At 33.7% G+C, this 22,727-nt stretch overlaps 1 protein-coding gene across 3 annotated transcripts in view; it reads right to left on the bottom strand.

Moving 5' to 3' along the window:
• Window positions 1-22,727, bottom strand: part of DPYD (dihydropyrimidine dehydrogenase) — a 691,841-nt gene that overhangs the window by 333,234 nt on the left and 335,880 nt on the right. For 2 of the 3 annotated variants that reach the window (XM_036235253.1, XM_036235254.1), the window contains one exon: window positions 17,280-17,495. In XM_036235253.1, the coding sequence (XP_036091146.1) occupies window positions 17,280-17,495 (216 nt within the window). Of the gene's footprint in view, window positions 1-7,659; window positions 8,010-17,279; window positions 17,496-22,727 lie in introns of those variants that run through there. The other variant, XM_036235255.1, reaches the window with a different exon arrangement.

Below are 22,727 nucleotides of genomic sequence, written 5' to 3'. Positions count from 1 at the left end.
CAAATTACCAAGTAGGGGAGCAAAGAGCAGAGAAAAGCATCTGATTCAGACTCCTAGAGTAATATTTTTTATCCTTGCTATCTAGAGCATATGAAATGTTTCTAATTCACTATGTTATGTTCAAAATTTAGCTTGAAACATTTATTTCCTCGAACTACATAAATTACCAATGGCAACAGAGTACCCATTGAATACGCAAACATCCTGTAACATTTTCTCCCAATGCCCAGAAACCCATCTAAACTGGCCATTGTTCTCCCAACCCCAACTCAATTTTCAGACTTGCTCTTAATGGCACGCCTCTGATGGAAATGAGTCAGCCTTTCCTGATGATCACACATTTTAGAACAAGAGGGAAGGACAAAAAATAGCAGCTACTTTAATCACTAGTCATATCAACTAGTTGTCACGGTGATATGTTAAGAATATTAAAGCAATTATTAGGCTTTCATATTTTTACTATTCTAGTTATCAATTATACTAGGAGTCAATATCGCAATGAGGAACAACTTCACACTCATTTTGATGGCTGAAATAAAAAAGAAAGACCACAATGGTGGTGAAGATGGGAAGAAATTCCAGATGTCATACATTGCTGGTGGGAACATAAAGTGGGTAAGCCACTTTAGAAAACAGTTTGGAGGATCATCAAAAAGTTAAACATAAAGTTATCACAACACCTATCAATTCTACTCCTAGATATATCCACAAAATTATTGAATACATATATCCAAACTTATACATGAATGTTCAAAAGAATACTACTTATAAGGAGCAAAAGGTAAACCCTACAATATTCAAGAACTAATGAATTAACAAAATATAATGTATAAACAAAAAAGAATGATGTTTTGATACATGCTATGACATAGATGACCTCTTAAAACATTATGTCAATAAAGCAACCAGACACAAAAAGTCACATATTGTGTGATTCCACTTATTCAAAATATCCAAAATAAGCACGTCCACAGAGACAGAGTGCACAGGAGGGGTCTTCAGGGGCTGGGGTGTGGAAAATGCAGGGCGACTGCCAGTAGGTATGGGTTTCTTTTTGGGGTTGATGAAAATGTTCCGAAATTAATTTGATAGCAGTGATGGTTACACAATTCTGAGAATATACTAAAAACCATGGGAATGTGTATTTTAAAAGAGTGAATTTTATGATATTTAAATTATAAAATAAAACAAAATAATTCTACAATGAGGTTGATGGCTAAGTTTTCTTAATGTAGTAATTTTTACTCTTAATTTATTATATTGAAAAAAATGAAACTTTCTGATGAATTAAAAAGAAACTGACTACATATCACACACACATATATATATACACATGTTATATATATATATATATACATGTGTATTTATACATATGTATTATACATACACTTATATATATGTATATTTAAAGGCTGAAGTAAAGTATTATTACAAGAAGTTCTCAACAGATACTACATGATCTCGTGATTTTTTATTTTATTCTTGTGGTAGCTTTTTATTATTGGAAACCACCTAAGTTTTGACTTAATTAAAAAACATTGAAACTTTTATTTAAAACTAAACTAATTTTTTTCTTAATGGTTGTGTTTGTAAAAAATTCTTTATAACTTTATTTACAATGATAGATCTACTTGTTTTCTTTTTCTTTTTATGCAAACTTTTATCACTTACAATAAACTTCTTATATTTTCTCTCTGAGTAATCAAATGAAAAACTGAGTAGATCAGAATGGTTGGAGTGGCAACACTGACCTCTGTATGATTTTTCTCCCTCAGGAGATATATTTTTAAATAAGCAATTTCAGTGTTTAGCATTGCATTCCTTTAGTAAATTTACTTTTCTTCTATTTTGCATAATTTCTTTATAAATCTTCTAAGACTTCATAACCTAAAACTACAAATAAAATAAAAATGATTTTTCTTTATTCTCAAAATGAAGATGATTTTTATTTCATTTTTTTTTATATCTCTGACTTTATTTTTTTAAATATTGCTTCAAAACAGGTTGGAAAATACCCTTTCTGTTAAAATAGTAAATATCTTCACTTACTATACATCTATCTCCAAGGTTAATGCTAATGCAAAGGCATTTTAGATAATGCGTCATGTATATTTCTCTCTTGCTACTTAGAAACACGGTATATACACAAATTCAAATTCTCCATGGAAAACTGGGAACAAAAGCATATATGGATGCCTAGCCACATACAGACATACATTTTATTTGCTAAGAAAGCAGAAAAAAATTAATACCATAATTTAATCAAGGCCTCTTTATCTTTTAAAAATCTAGCTTTGAAATGTTTAAAATTTTTCTCTTGCTTTATTAACACAAAAGTATAAATTCAAGGTTCATTGTGTACCTGTGGCCTTTTGTTTCAACTGCAACCTAATGTTCTATTCAAAATCTTATTTCAAAATCTTCGAAAACTGTTGGAGTCTGGGTGGTAAATGGTAATTGAAATGATTATTTGCATTCAGGTCTCTTATAAATAGATGCTGTGTGTGTTTGTCTAACTTCACTATAAAGGAGCCGTATTCTCCAATGGATTAGTTTAGTTTACTAACGGTGAATTTTTACATTTGTATTTAAACCACAGATAACTTTCTGAATAAAAAGTTAAACTTTCTCAGCTATAAAGAACAAAAACAAACTCCTAAATCTTTTATTTTTAAAGGCACTCAAATCTTGCAGGCAAACAAAGTCACATTCATTCAGAAATGAAAAACATTTAATTGGGTATTGAAATATTCTGTTTTTATATATTACTAAATTAAAAGCAAAAGTCAGTTACATGGTAAATTGTATAAATGATAAAACTAAAATTCTCTCATTACAAATAAACTTTTAAATTTCTTTAAAGTATACAAATTATACTGTATTATGTCTAATATTTTATAGTTAATAGTGACACATAAATTTAACATTAAACACTAAACTCAAAGTTCTTATTTCAACTGTCTTCTAATCAGTCATATATATCACCCTATACTTTCATAAAAGAGGCATTTTTTTCCTTAGATACATAGGATTATCTTTTTTTTTTTTACATGAACAGCAAATAACATGTTACAAGAAGGAACTGTAAGAATACAATGTGTAGATTAATAGAATGTGATATAATGCATCAGAGCTGATACATGGCAAGCGGGCGGCATATTTCACATGCTGAAGCACATTTTAAGCCTCCTTACTCAGGTAACTTCGGCTTCAGATATATTTCTCAATCGCTCACTGCAGAATAGCTGCAGAACTGAAACAAAACCTTCAGTATAAAAATGACAATCCTTTTGTTTCCACTAAATCCTTATTCTGTCATCCACTGGCAGTGAGCTTTCCAGTCATGTTCTGTGCCAGTCCTTACCAGTTTGCCAATTACACAAGCTGCTTCCCAGACATCAGACACAAATTCCACAAGACTGCTGTGCAAGCGTACCCTAATTAACCATCAGCTTAATTAGACAATTTACTGTGTAATTAGCAGGCAATTAGTCAACACCTCTCAGATCTTATTGACTGCTGTGACAGCCTTTCCATCTCTCCACATTCCAATACACAAGAGCGGCCACGTTTCTAGCACTCATCAACCCAGTGCGACGTGGTTCTGGATGGGAAAGTGGGTAATATTATATAACAAAGGAAAAAATCAATACGTAGCCTGTCCAATTATTGAATTGTTTATAAACTTGTCTTTTATTAATACTGGTAGTGCAATATTGAAGATACTTTAGGTATCCACTCCAAAAATGGCTAAGGAGCCAACTTATTTTATTTCATGCTTTAATGTAAAACACTTTAAATTACATGTACTATGAATTATGCTCCATGATTGGCTATGCCTGTAGTTATTTGAGGGAATTTTTTGATCTGTGTGTAGGAGACCTACTCAATTAAATCTCATTAATGTTAATAGCAATTATAGACACACATGCCACACACATTGATGGGAGGCACACTGAGGTCTGAAAGCATTTTCTAGTTTTCTCTCAGTGAAGTATAGAGGTTCAGAAACCAGGAATCACAACTTGGCATTTTAACACTTGCATTAAAACTTATTAACTTTACATGAAAAATGTTTTTTAAAATGCCATAAGGGAAAATAATTCTCTGTTTTTTCTTTTCAGAAATATTTAAGAAGATGAACTTTAGTGAATGAAATCAAAATCTCCTGTTAATGGGAGGGAACAAAAAAGGAGAACTGTGTGACCACTCCTTCACACTTTACCTGGTTAGCTGTCATCTGCATTTTCTGATATCTGATAAACTACAATAAATATAAACTACTTATTATAACAGAAATATTCCTATATTATTTACACTTTGCTATTAGCAACAATTTTCTCTTTCTTCTTTTTGAATGAAAGGGCCCAAAAATTCCAGGCAAGGAGAACAGAAAGTCCATAGGTGAGAATGAACTTAACCTGTTGGAAAGTCTAGAGAAAGCAATTGTGGCCACAGCTTAACTGGTACAAGGTGAAGGAGAATGAGATGAGGTCTGAGAGGCAGGCAGGAGCTATTACGTACAAGAATTTCGGATATCTTAAAGTCACTGGAATATTTTAAGCAAAGTAGGGACATGATATGACTTAATTTGTAAGAGGCCACTTAGGATGTGGTGTGGAGGCTAGAATGTAGGACAAACAAGAGTGGAAGTGGAGACTCTTGCGGGAGGCTGGTACAGTATTCAGTGAGAAATAAAATGGTGGGGGCTTGGATGTGGGTGGAGCTAATGGAGATGAGTCCTTAATAGAGAAACACAAAATCGTAGTGAACTTCTACTCTTTAATAAATGATTGCATAACTATTAATGCTTTAGCTTGGCATATAGGCTGTGGTAACAATAATTATAACTTTAACTGATATGGTGTTCTATATGTTATGAATCATTTTTTCATCTTTTATTTTCTTAATTTTCAAATAGTATCACTAAAATACCATAAGAAAGGCAAAGCAGGTATAAGTGAATACACCAAGGTTTAAAGAAGTTAATTTATTGACAGTCATATATATACATTACTTAGGAAAGAGATGACTCCCAATACTTTCTTCGAAACAGAGGGACACAATTATAAAACTTGAATAATAACTAGTATGATTTACTGTAAAAACTACTATATAAGATTTAGGGGAAAATATCCCCTCCAGCCTTCTGCATGCAATATCGTTTTTCTCTTTTCATACTGTAACACTACGCGAGTCTTTGGATAAATTTAATTTATCTTTGGTGCCATGCCATTTCTCTTTATATTGCTCAAGAGAAGATTGCAAATACAGTGCCAATGTTTCTTTATTCAAGTAGCCTGGTGTCAACTTCAAAGAACTCAAGGCCTCGGCTCTTGCAGAATCCAGCCTTGTACTAACTACATTGCAGTCATGCTCCCCACGCTAAGTTGGTCAATGTCTAAACAGGACAGAGATACTAATGCAGGCCCATTTCTGAAAGACGAGGCTTCCTTCATGACTTTGCTGAGGCTTACTTAGATTGCAAGGCACTCTAGGATGCTCCCACCCAAATGCCTTCTCTCCTACACCTGGGGCCAAACTTAAACTGTTGTCTTACGGGTCCCCCAGCTTTCTCTACCTCCCCTCATATTTTCTCTCAGATATTTCACCTAATAAAATTATTGCATGTTTAATCCCATTTTGGCAACTGTTTCATAAAAGACCTTGATTAAGCCAATCCTTTTGCCACGTTTGAAAATTAAATGCTATCGACAAAATCTAGAAAAAAATTTCGGTATGAGGGAAATTTTATAAAATTTAAGATTTTTTTAATACTATGTTTTCATGTAATTAATGTTGGTAATTAAAATTATACATAGATTTCAGTAATGTAACAGTATCAAAATATAAGTTTTTGGGAATTGAAATAAATTACAAAAATAAATTTTCCTCTTGCAGAATGTATGAGAAAAAGCTGCTTAGAAAACTCTTATACCCTTCATCTCCACTAAGGGTACATAAAGTTAGGGATGCTAGAGATTATAAAATCATTTCTTTGGAGCATGTTGATGATGTTATGAGTCTCACTGCCATCCCAAGCTCCAAGAAAGGGGTTATGTGTTGATATGTGTTCTGTGCATTTTTTTCTTCATGAAGGAGGGGAACACAATATTCAGTGTCTCAAGTGTACAGACTAAGTTGTCTGCTGCTAAAAGATGAGCTAAAAGAGATGAAACTGTATCTTGACCATCCCTCATTCCTAAAATTTGTCAGGGCAAAGGAAATGCAAGACTTTCCTGTGGACCAGTTCAGGGACCTACATAAAATAAGGCAGTGTGAGGTCACCCTAAGCTCTATTTGATAGGGCCCCCTGAAAAGGTAAACAGGTCCCAGCAGAGAAAGCTTAAAGAATTCCAAGGGCTCCCAAGAGTTGTGTGGAGAATGAGCCATAACCAAAGATTCAAAAGAACCATAAGGGAGTGTTCCCTAATGATGGGAAAACATTTTGAAGACCCCATGAAAGCACTCCCAAAAAAGAGCCTAAAAAATGTATGTCTCCTAAAGATATATCCACGAAGGTAAAATTGTTCATCATGAAGTAGTAACATTTACCAACTTAATAATCACAATATTGCTCATCAATGTATTACATTTCAAAACACAATTGTCTTGCTGATTAAAATGAGAAAGAATCAATCAACAGTTACTTTGCAATTTCTTCATTTGCAAGGCCTGAGGGTCACAGGACCTGCCTTCCAGAGGCTTACATTAAGAAAAGGAAAAGGAACAAGCACATAAAGAACCCATTCTATCTTATTCCACTTGAGTAAAATTCTATTAAAGCTGAGAAGAAAAGAGAAATAATCATTGCTCAACAAAGCCACAGAGGATATGAGTTATCACTGGCCTTTTAATATTTTAATAGGAGAAGTGGTCTTCTTAAAAATGAGGAACAGTGGAATTAAGATATAGATGATGCAAACATAAACCTAGTGATTAGACTGGTTTAATCAGAAAAGAGAGATTAAGTGAGGGGAAAAGTGGAAGTTATTATTGAAATGATGAATAGGAGTTATATTATGATTACCAGTGACTTACGAATTGAACTATGTCATTTCTCTGCTTAAAGCCTCTTCAGGTTCCTGTTGTCTATATAATCACATTTAAATTCCTAGCCTAACAGGCTTTCCCATAGTCTCTGCAGCTACTTAGGACTCAGCTGCTAAATCTTAAATATGCTTGGCATTCTTATGACCATAGCTGTCCGTGTGCTATCCCTTCTGCCTAGAATAAAGACTCAGCTCAAATACAAATTTTTCTTTTGAAAAACTGAGGAAAGTACTATTTATTAAGTAACAATTTTAGTCCAAGAATCTTGGCTGCCTTTTGTAAACACTGTCATTTTGTGTTTCTTGGTGTATATACTTTCTGAACTTGAACTAGAGTTTAAGTTTTCAAAAGACCATTTCTCTCTCTCTCTCTCTCTCTCTCTCTCTCTACACACACACACACACACACACACACACACACACGCACATATATATATACACATATATTTATACACATATATGTATATGTGTATATATGTATAGATAGATGATAGAAACATGATAGATAGATAGATAGATAGATAGATAGATAGATAGATAGATGATAGATAGATAGACAGATAAATAGATAGATACTTATATATATATTACATCAGTAAAAGTTCTCAGGATACATTTAGTCATCTAGTCTAGTCAATATACCTAAAAGTGACACTACTTGATGACATTTTTAGGTAAAGTTTAACTTTAATTGAGAATGAATTTGGCAGAAAAGTAATGCGTTGTTCCAAACATATGAGATATTGTGGAAAATGTGCAAATGAATAAGCAGAACAGGATGAAAAAGGCAGTGGACTTAGCTGAAATGAAAGAAGCAGATGGGGAAGTCAGTTAAGTAAAGGTACCTGGTGTGTGAAAAGGCAGTTTGGCTAAAGATTTCTCTAAAAAACCACTCACTTCCTTGAGCATTTAATGGCACCTTACTTCAGAAATAGTGGTGATTGCATATGAAGTCCACTGCAAGTCAAAAGAAAAAGAAGCAAAAAGAGAATTGCAATGTTAAAACTGAATAAGTCTCATAACAAATGTAAGTGTGTCTTTAATAAACATTTGACGGTGGGGTAATCATGGGGTTTTTATTAAAGTTTCAAGTGATGTTAATTTCAACCAAAGACTGTATGCCCAGAATATGGTTATTTTGAACTAGTTAGATTAAACTCTGCAAAACAAAAACAAAAACAAAAACAAACAAACAAAAAACAAAAACAAACCAAACAAACAAACAAAAAAGCAAAAACAAAAAAACAAAAACAAAAAAACAATAATGTAAGACAGGAGAAGGGTAAAATCAGTTATTTTAAACAGCAGGAGTATACTTCAAGGAAATCTCTTTTAGCTATAATTATGAGAATTTTCCATTAACCTTGACACCAGTTGCTTACAACACGAAATAAAAAAAGAACTGAATAAAAGGTATTTTTCATTAAGAGTTAGGTTCTTCTACCAGCCAACCCAGATCAAATTGTGCACGTCAATTTATATTATTAAAAAGTCTATTTGACTCTCCCCTTGTCCACTCTACCAAAATGATTAACTAATTAACAAGTGTGAAATCACAGCCTGAAACAGAAAAGAGGTGAAGGCATAATTATATTGGAAAATTGATTGGTCTGCTTCACAGTCAACTAACCCAAAATGTGAAATTTTTACCTGTAAAAAAAAGATACACACACACACATATGGAGCAATTTAAATACCTTTTAATAATGTACCTGGCTAAAAATATTACTTTGGCTACAATTAAAAGATTTATACCTAAATTAATATAATATTGTATGTTAGCTGTATTTTAATTAAAATCTTTAAAAATGTATACATTAGCAGTATGTGCATTAACTTGTGTTTGGAAACATCATAATCTATATTTTCTATTGAAGATATTTTCTATTGAAGTCTAATACACATGGCATGGTTAAAAATGGTAATTAGATCAGAACTTCAGGGAGAGATGAGGTATATTTTCTGTTAGATGCTAACTTGCAAGACTTAGCTTCAATACTCCAAGTGTATATACAAATGAACATGTAAGCAACAACAATTCTTTTGTTGTTGAAGAGATCAGGACTGGTTCACAGAAGAGATTGCTAAATAGTCTTGAAGTGAACATTTGGATGAAATCTCTCATAGGACTACAACATGCGAATTGTAGCCTTTTAATAATCCCATTCTTTATAATTTGAGGATGAGTCAACTTTATGATTTCAATACAATAAATCTAAATAACAATTAAAGCACCTAACCAGGTGAAAATCAAACTATTACTACACAAAAATCATTTATAGTTTTTGCATTTAAAAATCTCCCAGATGAGAAGTTTATATTGAATATGTTTAAATAATTATGACTCCTTAGTTTCATGCATAGATATACATCAGGAGACAATATTACTCAATAAATATAAATTAATTACGTGCCAAATTAGAAACTAGAACTAGAACAGCAAAAAGAATGCACTGGACTGTTGTTTATTTGTTTCATAGACTTTCATGATCAGGTAATGTAGAAACTCAGTAATAGTAAAATAAATGTTTCATTTAATCTTTAAAAGAATCCAAATCTTTATTTCTAATGAGGACTTCTAAAACAAGTTACAAAAGTAAATTGTGATTTTTTTCTGTACTGTCATCCAAACAGACTTAACCAGGCTCTAAAATATTATGTAACATATTTGTGAAATTTTTCTTAACAACTCTAAATATTATTTTTAGCATGTGTAGTCCTGACAATGTTATTCCTGAATTCTTGTCTGGTTGATAGGTGCTAGCAATTTGTGCAAATGTAGGCAACTTCCTCTCAATTAATATAATGTGGATTGAAACAAGTTTCTTGAAATCCACAAGGGAGAACGAACAATCTACGTGGTAAAAAGTCTGCAAATCTTATTATGGGGAAAACAGGACTATTTAGAAAGGAAAAAGAAAAGGCTTGCAGATAGGACATGAGAGCTGTCTCCCAGTAACTGAAGAGCTGTCATGTGGAATTGTGGTTCAAATTAGAATCCTATAATTATTCATTCATCTAACAAGCATGTATTGCGCCCTTCCTATCTGCCAGACATTGTTCTTGGCCCTGGGCAGACAACAGTGAGCAAGAACAACATCATCTCTCTTCTTATGGAGTTTACTTCAAATAGCTAAAACAGAAAATAAGCAAGTAAACAAATAAGTGGTCAAGAGCATGGTACTTTCATATGGCGAAAGTGCAGTAAAGAAAAATCAACCAGGGACATGGGGCACAGAGAGACTGAGTTTCAAATGCTGTCAGCAGACTTCTCTGAAGAGGTAATTTTTGATGTGAGAACTGAAAGAGAAGCATGACCAGCTGTTTAAAAACCCGAGGGTGGAGCATTCCAGGCAGAGCCAACACTAGCCAAATGGCCCTAAGAGGGGGAGGAGGTACCTGCCATGCTGGAGGAATAGAAAGATAGCCTGGGAAAAAGTGGTATAAAAGGAGCTTTGATGACAATGGATTCCCAGAAGGCTTTTCATAAAAATTCTGTCATTATTGTCTCTCATTCATTCTCTCTCAGTCTCTTCCAAACTCTCTCTCTCTCCCTCTGTTTCTGTCTCTCTGTCTCTTTGTCTCTTTCTCTCTCTCTTCCCCCGTCTCAATCTCTTTCTCAATGAAATTGTACATACAACCAAAACAAATAAAATCGTAGGTGCTGCTCTGCAAAGCAGGGGGTAAAAGGCCATTGGTGCACCTGCTCGGCTGAACTCCAGGTCTTTGGCAAATGCTGATGGAGTCAAACTGCCTTCATTTTAGACATAAAGTAATGAGGTCCAGAGAGGATAAATTAGGAAGCGGCATGATATAGAGAAAAGAGCCTGTATCAAATAGACTTTGGTTCAAATTCTGGTGTGGTGGATTTAAGCCTTTGGATGAGAAGAGCCATTTGCATGCTCCAGGATCTTGGTCCGGCCTTGTGACTTGCTCTAATCAACAGAATACAGAGGAAATTATATTGTACAATTCTGAGCCTCAGCCTCACAATTTCCCCCTCTTGCCTATTTTAAACACTGCCACCTTGTGAACGAAACCAGTGTAGTCTCTTTGAAGATAAGACCACATGGAGATCATGCCAGCCAAGTCTCCAAGAGTCTGTCAACTGACTGCAAATGAATGGATGAGAACAACTAACACCACATGGAGAAAGCAAGCCTGCCCAGCTGAGCCCTGACCAGACTGCCAAACTGCAGAATCAGGAGCAGATTACTTGTTGTTTTAAGCCACTAATTGTGGGATGGTTTGATATGCAGCAACAGATAAATGATACAGAAATGTTTGCTAGAATAACAAAATCTGAAACATGCGGCTTTGGCTTTCAGACTGAGTGGCAGGCAGAGGCCTCTCTTGAAAAATCAAGAGTAGGCTGTAGTAAAGCCTGGAAGAATGGTGAACAAACTGTTAGTGGAGGCTTCAAATGCGGTGTGAAAATTGTTATTGGTGACTGGGAAAAGAGTGGCCTGTATTATGTAGTGACAGAACAATTGGCGAGGATGTCGCTGGTTATAATTTAGAAGCTAGAAATGTACATAATGCATTTGTGGATCTGGCTAAAGAAATATCTAGACAGAATGCTGAAAGTGTCAGCTGAGTGTTTCTACTCTAGTATAATAAGGTACCGTGAGAGAGAAAAGAGCTAAATAGAGATATACTCAATTCGTTAAGCAAACTTAGAGTAAAGCAAAAGGGCCCAGGACTTGCTGGGTTGGAAAATAAACCAACTTTTATATTTGGTGTCCTAAAAGGAAAATGATTTTCAGAGTAAGAAATGACCTCAGAGTAAAGATCACATCAAGAGTGTTGCTATGTGATACTTTGCTAAGACTTTAGAAAAATTTAAATTGAGTCTTAGTAGATTCTCTTAAGTAGACATTATTGATTCTAGGAATCTTGAGGACATTGTGCCATAGCAGCAAGACATATTCAACATGGAAAAAAGTCAGTGTCAAAAAAAAAAAATGGACATAGCTTTGAGGCATGGAGTCAGTCCTTATATAAATTCAAAAGGTTTTTAAGAGTTTTGTGATGACATCATTATGAGCTAGGACTAAAAGGGACAATTCAAAATAAAGAGAAAAATAGGGGTTCTTAATTTTGTGGACAGAAACAAGCTGAAATAGCTACTCAACTGCCAACTGCCACCATGAGCTATTGCTGGCCATTTCTAAACAAAACAATACATATGCCCAACTGAATTTTAAAATTGCTATGGACGAGTAATTGCTATGTTTCTTCCATTTCTCCTATTTCTCAATGAGAGTTATCTTCTATATCAAAAAAATGGCCATATCATTTTTTTTGTTGGGTGTATAGAAAACAGACAACTTGTCTTCTCATTTCACAGAATTCCGGATAAAGAGAAGTGGAATTCAAGTAGCCTTATATGCTTTGGGACCTAATATAAATCACAAGATCATAGACGCTGAGACTAATGCCAGATGGAACGACACCAAAAATGTCTTGGAAAGGGGTGGATAAGAAAAAATTGTTCACTTTGCATATGTAAAGGATGCGAATTCTGTGACGAGAAGGCAAGTTATTACTGTTTGCACAGATGGCTACAAAAGTCCTTCCGAGCTGTATGCATGCCCCTTTGTCATATGATTTGGCTATTTTCCCCCTCAATAGATAAAATAGGTAAAAATAGGAAAAGGGATTTACCTATTTCTTGGCTATAAAATATATATTATACCTTGTAACTTGCTTTCACCAAGAGAGTTGGGCGGAAGTGACGGTATGTGACTTTTGAGTCTTTATCTCAGCAGGCCTTGCAGCTTCCTCTTTTGCACTCTTGGGCACTGCCATCTTGTGAATAAACCCTAGCTATTTCCTTTGATGATGAGATACCATGATAGTGATTTAGAAGCAGCTTTGGATGAAGAACGGAGTCAACCAAGTCAGATATCTTTTCCCTAGATGACACAGCCTCTCTCAAAGGTATTTATTTACTTGAAGAAGAAGGAAAAAAAAGAACACTGTATTTTAAAATCAACAATTTGTTTATGTTAATACATTAGACTAATTTATGCCATGCTATCTCATAGGGCAGAACTATAAAACATGGATGGAACTTATGAGAAGACTGATTTGGGATCAATAAAAGGATTATATTTCTAAAGATCTTTCTGTAGCTATAAGAGGTTGCACTGCCTTTAAAGATCTAGCATATTCATTGTTATTAAAAGCATTCAAGAACAGTTTACATTTCTTCTGTAAGGGCTATTGACATACAACCTGAGATAGTTTGGCCAGATAATTTTTACGACCCTTTCTAAAATTGTGCAAAGCTTAATCTGTTTTCTCAAACATTCACTGCATTTTAGGTGCTTACTCAACAACCTAAGTCTTAATAATATACAATCCATGTATTTAGATATTCCACTGACATTTTCATTTTTAGACATGTATAGACGCATTGTAGAAAGTAATAGGATATGAAAATTTTAAATTGGCCTTTTCTCCTTTGATTAAGATCAATACTTGGAACAGTCAATGTTTTATGTGTTAACTGTCTGTTCACAGGCTGAAAAAAAAAACAACTCAATATGCTGTTGCCAAAAATCTATTTATTCATCTATTTGCTTATCCAACGAATATTTATGAAGCATTTATCAAACTCTTCCTATACACTAAGCATTGTGCTATGTGGCATAAGGCCGTGTTTTGTAGAAACAGCTACGATCAATACTTTGATTCCAAAGAAACAATAAAGAAACGTAAATATTCCTCAGTGTATAGTTTTCAGTATTTTATGTTGAGAGAGACTCATTATATGTGCACCTATTTATCTAATTATTTGATACTTATTAAAACAAAATATATGCATTCAAGATACTTTGTTACTAAAAATAAATCACGAGTTTACTCAGATATCTACATACAGCTTACAAATGAAATGAATTTTTGCTTAGGTTTAAATTTGATTCAGGATAGTAATAAACACTTCTGAGTTCATCTGTGTAATGATAAAGATATATGCAACTTGAAGTTAGATACTATATATTTGCAGTATATAATACTTAGCTACTTGAGAGAAAAAAATATTATGATACAATTAATAAAAACAAAATGCTTTTATCTATTTCCTACCAGTATAATGTGAACACAGGTCAGGAGGTTATTTTATGAGAAATCTAAACAATTTCTAATATTCCCAGTTAAACCAAGCATTTGTCATGATAGTTTAGCTTTAATTGAGCTTGACAGATCGATTTCTTTCCCACCTTTTACAATTTAAATTTGAACTCAATATATATTTATATAGAAAAATAATTTCTAATTATATTTAACACTTTTATGATGACATTTTAAATGTCATCATTATAAAACATAACAGAATCTCGAGAAAAGCAATTTTGGTATTTTGAGACATTCTAGAAAAGACTGATTTGGGAAGGAAGAAGATAGTTAATAAAAGCCATCTTTGATGTTATTTAACACAAAAGCAAACACGGATCTTTTTATATTTGACATTAAAAATCTGATCATTTGCGTCCCTAAGAAAGCACATAGAGCTTTTATACAGACTGCACAGTAAAGAATAATAATATTTCTGTTTACTGAGATATCAACTGGCATTTCACTGTAAGTCAATGGTCTATCGTTGCTACAGCATATTAGACCTCAATCTGGCATCTACAAATGTCAAGAGTATAAAAATATATATATAGGATGAAAATCATAAGCATGTTCCGAACTCCCAAAAAAATAAAAAAAGGGAAACAAAGTTCACCTAAACATATTTGCTGTAGAAATCAGTGCAATATTCAGCTGTCAATCTAGAAAAACAACAAGGGAGTCACACTGTCAATAGGATAGGATAATAAAATTTCCAGCAGATGTTCAGCCAGGACTCTAATTTTTACCGAACTCCCTTGGTAAGCACTTAATTTCTTTATCATATGCAGGCACAGTAAATTGTACTTCATCAAAACTGTATTGTGAAATATTAATATTTCATATGATAACAAAACTCCATAGAATAACCTCTGTCATATTAAGAGCATCCAAATTTCAAATGTCAAGATTCAGAATTTTAATACATTTTAAGTAGATCCTTGAATTGGGATAATAAATTATAATAAGCCTAATCTAAATTGGTATGCTATAATGTAACACAAAAGTATAGTACATATAATGTTTTAATAGCTGTCTTTAATGAAAGGCTTGGAGAAAAGCACATATTTATACTACTGAGTTGTATACTGCAATATTTCATCAATGAGAAAGCACAGAAGCTCATAAAATGTTGTATATTCACAGTAGGTTTAATTACTAATTAGGGACAGTATAAGAAACCAAAAAAAAAAAAAAAGGTAGATCTCTATGAAGCTAATGGGATACTTTACAAAATCATGTATGAGAAAAAATCATTTTTGAAAATGGCATTATATAAATCCAAGGCAGCATCATTTTTTATGCCACTACAACCTGCACAAATAATTTAAAATAGTCTTTGCACAAATATTTTGTTTTATCCACCATCATAGTAAGTAAAATAGTTTTCTAAAACCCTCATCGTTATGCTTTATGTGCCAAATTTAATTTGCATTTGTTCATAACTCTCCTTCTGAACCAGCATCACAGACTTCTGAACTGACAGACTAAATTCATACTGGAGGTTCAGAAGGAAGTTATCTTCCCTATTTATTTCCGCTAGTGGTCTTAATAAAGGGAACTGTTCCCAGGTTACTGAAAGAGACAGCGTCACAAATCAATGCATGTCACCAACAGAGTAAAGACAGGTGTCTCTGATTAATCAGAATTCAATTTTTGCAAGCAAAAAAACCCTGGCACATTCAAAGCAAACATTTTTTTTTCCTATAATTCTTCAGCAGTACCTAATTAGCCACCTATTTCTGTTTACATATAAAAATTTTTTAATAGTATGACTACTGTAGTCATTAAATTCTATCAGAGAGTTGGTTTTTCACAACGAATTAGACTTTTGGTTACGACTTCCCAGTAATTCTTAAAGGATGAATTGCAACAAAGGTGAACATATTATCAATATTCTACAAGGCTGTAAACAATCGATTCATGATATTCTACAGCTGAATTCACTATGTTCTGTAGTTTTCACACTTTGTTTAACCAAAGAATTTCTAAATATTCAGCCAATTTATTTTAAAAAGAGCATCATTTTAGCTATTTTAACATAAATATATTTAAGAAGTATTTTTACATGCACTATTGTTCTAACTTTTGAGAATTCTCTAGATTTTCTTGACCACACTTGCACATAGCATCTTGTAAAGCTGTCAGACTCAGACAGCCATGATGTTTTATCTATAATAATGCTAGCTATTGATCCCGGTAAGAGGAAAAAAGGAGAGAATGTGCTTAATGGGGCATATTTGTTCTCTATTATTCTCTTTGCCTAAGGATAAGGCTAATTTAAATAACGATACTCTTTTCTTAGTCACTAGATTCACACATTCTTATACATTAATTATAACTAACTACCAGTTAGTGCTAAATACACAAATAGGCTTAGCATTTAAAATTTTATCAATAGAGTCTAATTAATGTTAAATTTTGCTGTTCTTTTCTAATTTAAAACCATGTAAGTCTGTGACCCTTTATTGTATAAATCATCCTACTTTGAAAACATACACTCATATACCTTGCATACTTTAAAGAAGCAATCTCAACTTCAATATACAGTTTGTTTTCTATTAAATATGTCCACTTATAGAGTGAGCGTGAAGTCATAATGACAAATTAAAGTCAAGTATCTGTATTTGGGGCAAAGTTTCTATATTTAAATATTCCAGAAAAATCTTATTTATTACCAGCACCAATGAGTTACATTGAGAGACTCCTTTGACATGAATTAGAGCCCAGGATTATGTGCAAACTAAATCCATCATCTCTACGACTTTTAGTGGAGGCATATGTACATCCTCATTCACATATATCCAGAAAGCACAAAACAACATACAGAAATAAGAACTCATGAGTTTGTGATTATTAAATGAAACGGTCATTTTTGTAGTATTTATATTTTTGATGCTTCATAAACAAAACAAAATGAGAAATATATGCTCCCCACTGTCCATGGGACAGAACGAATAGAAGACCGACATGTAATAATAGGTGTCATCTGGTAGTTTAATAACTGTTACTGCTTGGTCGCAAAAATGTTTCCATTATAATATTTATGTTCTAATTTGAAAATATGATAGACACATAAACACGAGTTCAAACTTATTTTCTTACCTTATCCAGAGAGAAAGTTTTGGTCAGGGCAAAACCCCATCCAGCTTCAAAAGCTCTTCGAATCATTGAGGCGCTGGTAGATGGAGTTGCACTAGCAAGACCAAAAGGATTTATGAACTTCAACCCAGCCATTTCCACACTAATGTCCACCAGATCGACAGGAGTGTAGAAGATGGGTAGTTCGGGCTTGGCAGGAACTGAAGTCCCATATTGTGACTGCAAAAACCAAATAGCCAATGATTGTTCTTGTATCAAATCTGATTTTTCTATACAATCTTTTACAAAAATCACTTCAACCCAGCATTTGAATTAATATAGGTTATATTGATCCGTTTATAATAATGAAAATTGGCAGTCAATTAGCACTGAACAAAATTTATATAATACCATCCTTTTTCTAATTTAAAAGGCAGTGTATCGAGTATTAACACAAATTAAATCAATTAAATAAATAAACAAAAACTCCATTTAAAACACACTGAGATTTGAAGATGGAAGGGGATAACTTCGGAATTTATCTCCCTGGTCCCATTAACCCAGTCTTTCTATACTTAATTTGTGGAACTGCTCTTAGTGCTCAGAGATACGGGCAATAGCAGTCGGGAGGGCTAAATTCAATTTCCAGTAATCCCGCTCCTGTTCATGAGATTTTAGGAAAGCCACCTAACACATCCATGTCTTCTCTCCTCCACTGTTTTCAGTACAGCAGCAGGCATGCAGGTCTTCTAATTTCCTACCGCACAAGGATATTGGAAAATGCAGGGGCGCCTAAGCCTGAGACATCCGATTTGGAACGTGGATGATGTACTACTCATGTGCATGAGGGTTTTCTGTTGTTGTTGTTCAGAAACCAAACACGTACTAAATAGTTAATGTTGAAATCTTCTATTGGCTGGCTCTCAAAATTGTAAAATCACTGTTGTTAAATTAACATAATGATGCACCCTGCATTATTGGAAAGCTTTAATGAAAACACTTATGCAAAGTGCATCACACACTGAAGCATAGTAGGTGCTTGCTAAATGTTATCTCCCTTTCTGACCATCAGGTTATTAAAGATCTGATCAGTCCTTTAGTTTTTAAAGTCTCAGTCTCGCTCTCATCTCTCTCTCTCTCTCTCTCTCGCTCTCATCTCTCTCTCTCTCTCTCTCTCTCTCTGTCTCTCTCACGCCCCCTTCTCTCCCTCCCGCTATTTCTCTGTTTATCTCTGAAAGACAAATACTGGCAAATATAAAAAGAATGAATTTTGTCAGCCAAGGTGATTACTGAATGGACAGGGCTAGTTACCTCTAACGTAAGAACGCCTTTCTCTTATGAATCATCACTCAAAAGACAAGTTACTTGAGCAGAACTTTAATTTTACAGGAATGTGTCTTGTGTAGATAAAAATTGCCATGACTTGCATAGAAATTATTTCTGGACCTCTACTATTTATAATGTAAAGTAAATTTCACTTAATATGTAAAAAGGCATCAAACTTGTCAACTGAAAGACTAATGTGTCTCAGGTACCTGTAAAGAGGTGCCTGATGGCATTTAGGCTTCAGCTATGACAGTCATCTGCCAGAAATATTCTGGGTTTCAAGGCACATTTCTGAATATTGGTCAATCCTGCTGTGAACATAATTTCTCCTGTCCTCACACAGGATTGCAATACTATGTAAAAGATTATTAACAAGATGAAAGCTATAATTTATAAAATAGAAAAGTGGAGGGTAATTTGAGGTTTTAATTGTATGTATAATGTGTGCCTGTATCCATGTAAGTATGTACAGGGGTGGATTAAAAAAGACCACCTGTAGGTGTAAAATAAATAAAGAAAGAAAGAAAGAAAGAAAGAAAGAAAGAAAGAAAGAAAGAAAGAAAGAAAGAAAGAAAGAAAGGAAAAAAAAAACGTTCTTTTATAAAGAGAAAACTAAGGGCAGAGGAGGTTAAGTGAGTTAGTGACAAAGGCCAGAATAAGCATATTTTCTTCCTCTTATTGGCGGATGTTTTTTCTGCTTCCTTAAACCATTCGTCAGAAATAAAATGTTTCAGTCATTTCTCCTCAAAGATACTCTGCGCCTCCCTCCCTTGCACCTTCTCACATTCCATACTTTCTTCTCTACCTATTGAAAACGACCTACTATGAAGCCCTCCCTGGCCATTTTATATAATTTCATCTAAAATATAAAAAGATTACTCTTAAGGCATAAAAAAGATAATTCTTTTAATTTATTAATTACACTAAAAATGTTTGGTTATATGTTTAATCACTAACATGCTCAAACATTCATATATTCAAGAAACCAAATTCAAATTTCTTTTGATGGCATACGCTAATTGCTTCCATAACATAGTGTCAATGTCTTTCATTGGACACAATTCTTAACATTCATATAGAACTATTTTCACTTATTTATTTATTCAGCAGGTGTTTATAGAGAACTTGAGGATATAGAGACGAACGAAATAGAAAAGGTCCCTGGAGCTCATATGCAGAAAAACGTAAATAAATCTACCTACCAACCAAACAAAATTAAAACCAGATATAATTCGCCACGCTGCCACATGTCTCCATGCTTACTGTATGTGTTTCCACTCGCCTAATACATAATTCACGACTTTCTTCATCCTTTGACTCCTAATTATCATTCTAAACTCAACTCATTCACCTAAGTATATGCTTCCTGAGACATTGCCTTAACACGCTATATATACTTGCCTAGTGGAGCTGCCTCTTTTCTTGCTATTTTACAATTTAAAATATTACATTGGACAATAAAGTAATGAATTGATTTCTCTAGGCAAAATAAAATAGTTTATTATCAACATGTGGCACTTCAAAACTGGTTTCCACACATTCTCATGAAATCTACAATGTTCAATATAAAATTTAAAAAGTCTATGATCATCTCATAAACTACCTTCCAATAAGGAAGAATCTGAAATAAAAAACTATTGAGTAACTAGAAAAAGACACGTGTATGTGTGTGTATACAACACACAGAGACGCACACATATACATATATAATGCCTCTACCCCAGTAGTCATCATTCTGGGCTGTACATGTTGATTTTCTCTTCATTCAGAACATAGGCTTCTTGAGGGCAGTGATTATAGCCTATCTAAATTATTATCTCCATTAGAATTAGAAATACATGTAATTTATATGATATGACATAATATTTACATTACTTACTCTTAAAAGCAACTCTGCCCTCTTCCATTTAGACAAAGATAAATAAAACCACTTTTCCACATGATGACCCTCAAATATGTTTAAAAGAATTATCACATATTTTCAAAATCTCCTTTTTTCCCTAGGTTAAGCATTTATATCTTTCTTTATACTTACTTTCAATATTCAGTGCTTTTCAACCATCTCATTGTCCTTGGTTGGATATCTCATTTACCTTTTTGCTTTAAAACTGAGGAAACTGCTAACATAGTTGAAAGGGATAAATACAAGAACTTGAATCTTCACAATTTCCCTACTTCCCTTCTCTTTCTAAGGCAGGAATTGTCTTACAACCTTGACATCATCACAATCTCTTTGGTTGTTCAAAATACATTTAATAGAAACACCAAATGAAAACCACTGGCTCAAAAAAGGCTGAAGTAACAAAGAATGAAGATGGCGGGGCAGTTAAAATAGAGATTAAGGAAAAGCTAGATGTCTAGCAGATTTTTAGTGTGTAACGACGTAAAGTAACATTTCTTTTACAGAAGCCACTGTCAGACATATGAGACAGTGAAAATGAGAGAGATGTCTAAAAATGACTTTTAAGTTTGCTTTTTCCCCTTTAGAATTTTTTAGTGGAGACTGAGTAAAGATTTTAGTCATATACAGTTCAATTAAAAAAAAGTTAACTCTATGATGTGCATAGATCATGAGAGGGCACAAATTTATATGGGTTATACTTAAATTTTCTCATTTCATTTGCATCTACTAAATCCTTAAAGGCTCTTTCTTCACTACACAGAATACAAATCTCCTTTGCATTATATAATCCTCCCAGTTGTAACCTGGGGCTTCCTCCTCCCACACTTTCTAATCTCATCCACTACCACTCACTCACAACATCTTGTGTCAGCTTACTAAACCACTTACAAGTTCTCAGAAAGATATATATATCATTAATGCATCTATGCATTTTGACTTTTTCCTAAAATGTTCTTTCCTGCTTGGCTTTACTGCTTTGCACATTCCAACCAATCCTTCCAGAGTCAGTCCTGTTGTTGGCGCCACCAGGAGAATTCCCTGGCTATCCACAAACAAAGTTGTTCCCTTATTACACCCAGTACTGTTTGCTTATGAGCATGTGTGTCCTACCCAACTGAATTGCAGCACCTAGCATAAGATTTAGCAGAAAGATGCTCAAAATATTTGCTGAATGCATCAGACTAGTGACCTTGGGCACTTAACCTCTTTTTACGCCAGTTCCCAGTAAGATGATAATCAATTAAGATGAAATAATCAACAGTTGTATTCCAGATATATAAAAGTCCATTATATTCTAAAATTCTAATGTAGAGTAACATTCAACTTTTACCTCTGAATGACTGTTGAATTTAGCAAAGGCTCTCAAAAGAGCCATCTAGTGGGAATGGTAAATAACTGCTCTGGGCAATTAAGTTACTATGTAAATATATGCATGCTATAATTCAGTTATATAAAGTGACATAAAAATTCATTGACATCACAATTTTGCCAGGATCCATCTTAAAATACAACATTTTCCTGTCTATCATGATTTTTAACTTCCAGTGTGGAACAGGCTCCTTTGGTTGCAAGTATCAGAATTAGCCTCAGATGGTTGTTATGAGTATAGAAATATCTCGTGAAACTGAAGCAGAAATGCATCAAAGTCTCTAGGAAGAGCTGCAAATTCAAAAAAAAAAAGCCATATGATCTGTGTCTCCCTCTCTCTTCTTCTAATGTGCATCTTGTTTATTCTTCTGTCTCTGCCAATGGACTTCCTATGCTTCTTTATCCAGAATCGTTGATATTTTATAGGCCTAGCCAGTTATTTTTAATACTATCTATTAAAAACATCTGGAGAGTTTTTAAAATTCTGATGTCCTGGCCAGATAGACTCCACGTTACTTGTATCAGAATCACTTGCAGTAGGATTTGAGAATTAGTGTTTTGGTTTTTTTCAAACCTCTCCAGGGGATTACACTGTGCATCCAAGGCTGAGAATCACTTCTTGAGCATGTGATTGCTCCTTCTAACTCCTAATTCTCAAGTGAGACATTCAAGTTGGGCCATGATTGTGTTTCAGGTCTACCTCATTCAAATAAATGGTTACCAAGGCCTGTTCGAAAAAACAAATTATTAACAATGAAATATACGGATAATGGATTATTGACTTGTACACTTGAAACCCACATAATTTTATTTACCAATGGCCCCCCCAATAAATTTAATTTAAAAAAGAACAAAGTATTATTGTAAATTGGGCA

Source organism: Rousettus aegyptiacus, unplaced genomic scaffold (assembly GCF_014176215.1).
Source record: "Rousettus aegyptiacus isolate mRouAeg1 unplaced genomic scaffold, mRouAeg1.p scaffold_m13_p_17, whole genome shotgun sequence".
NCBI lineage: Eukaryota > Metazoa > Chordata > Mammalia > Chiroptera > Pteropodidae > Rousettus > Rousettus aegyptiacus.
Note: the sequence above shows the minus strand (reverse complement) of the source record. Positions and strands in the feature narration are given on the sequence as shown.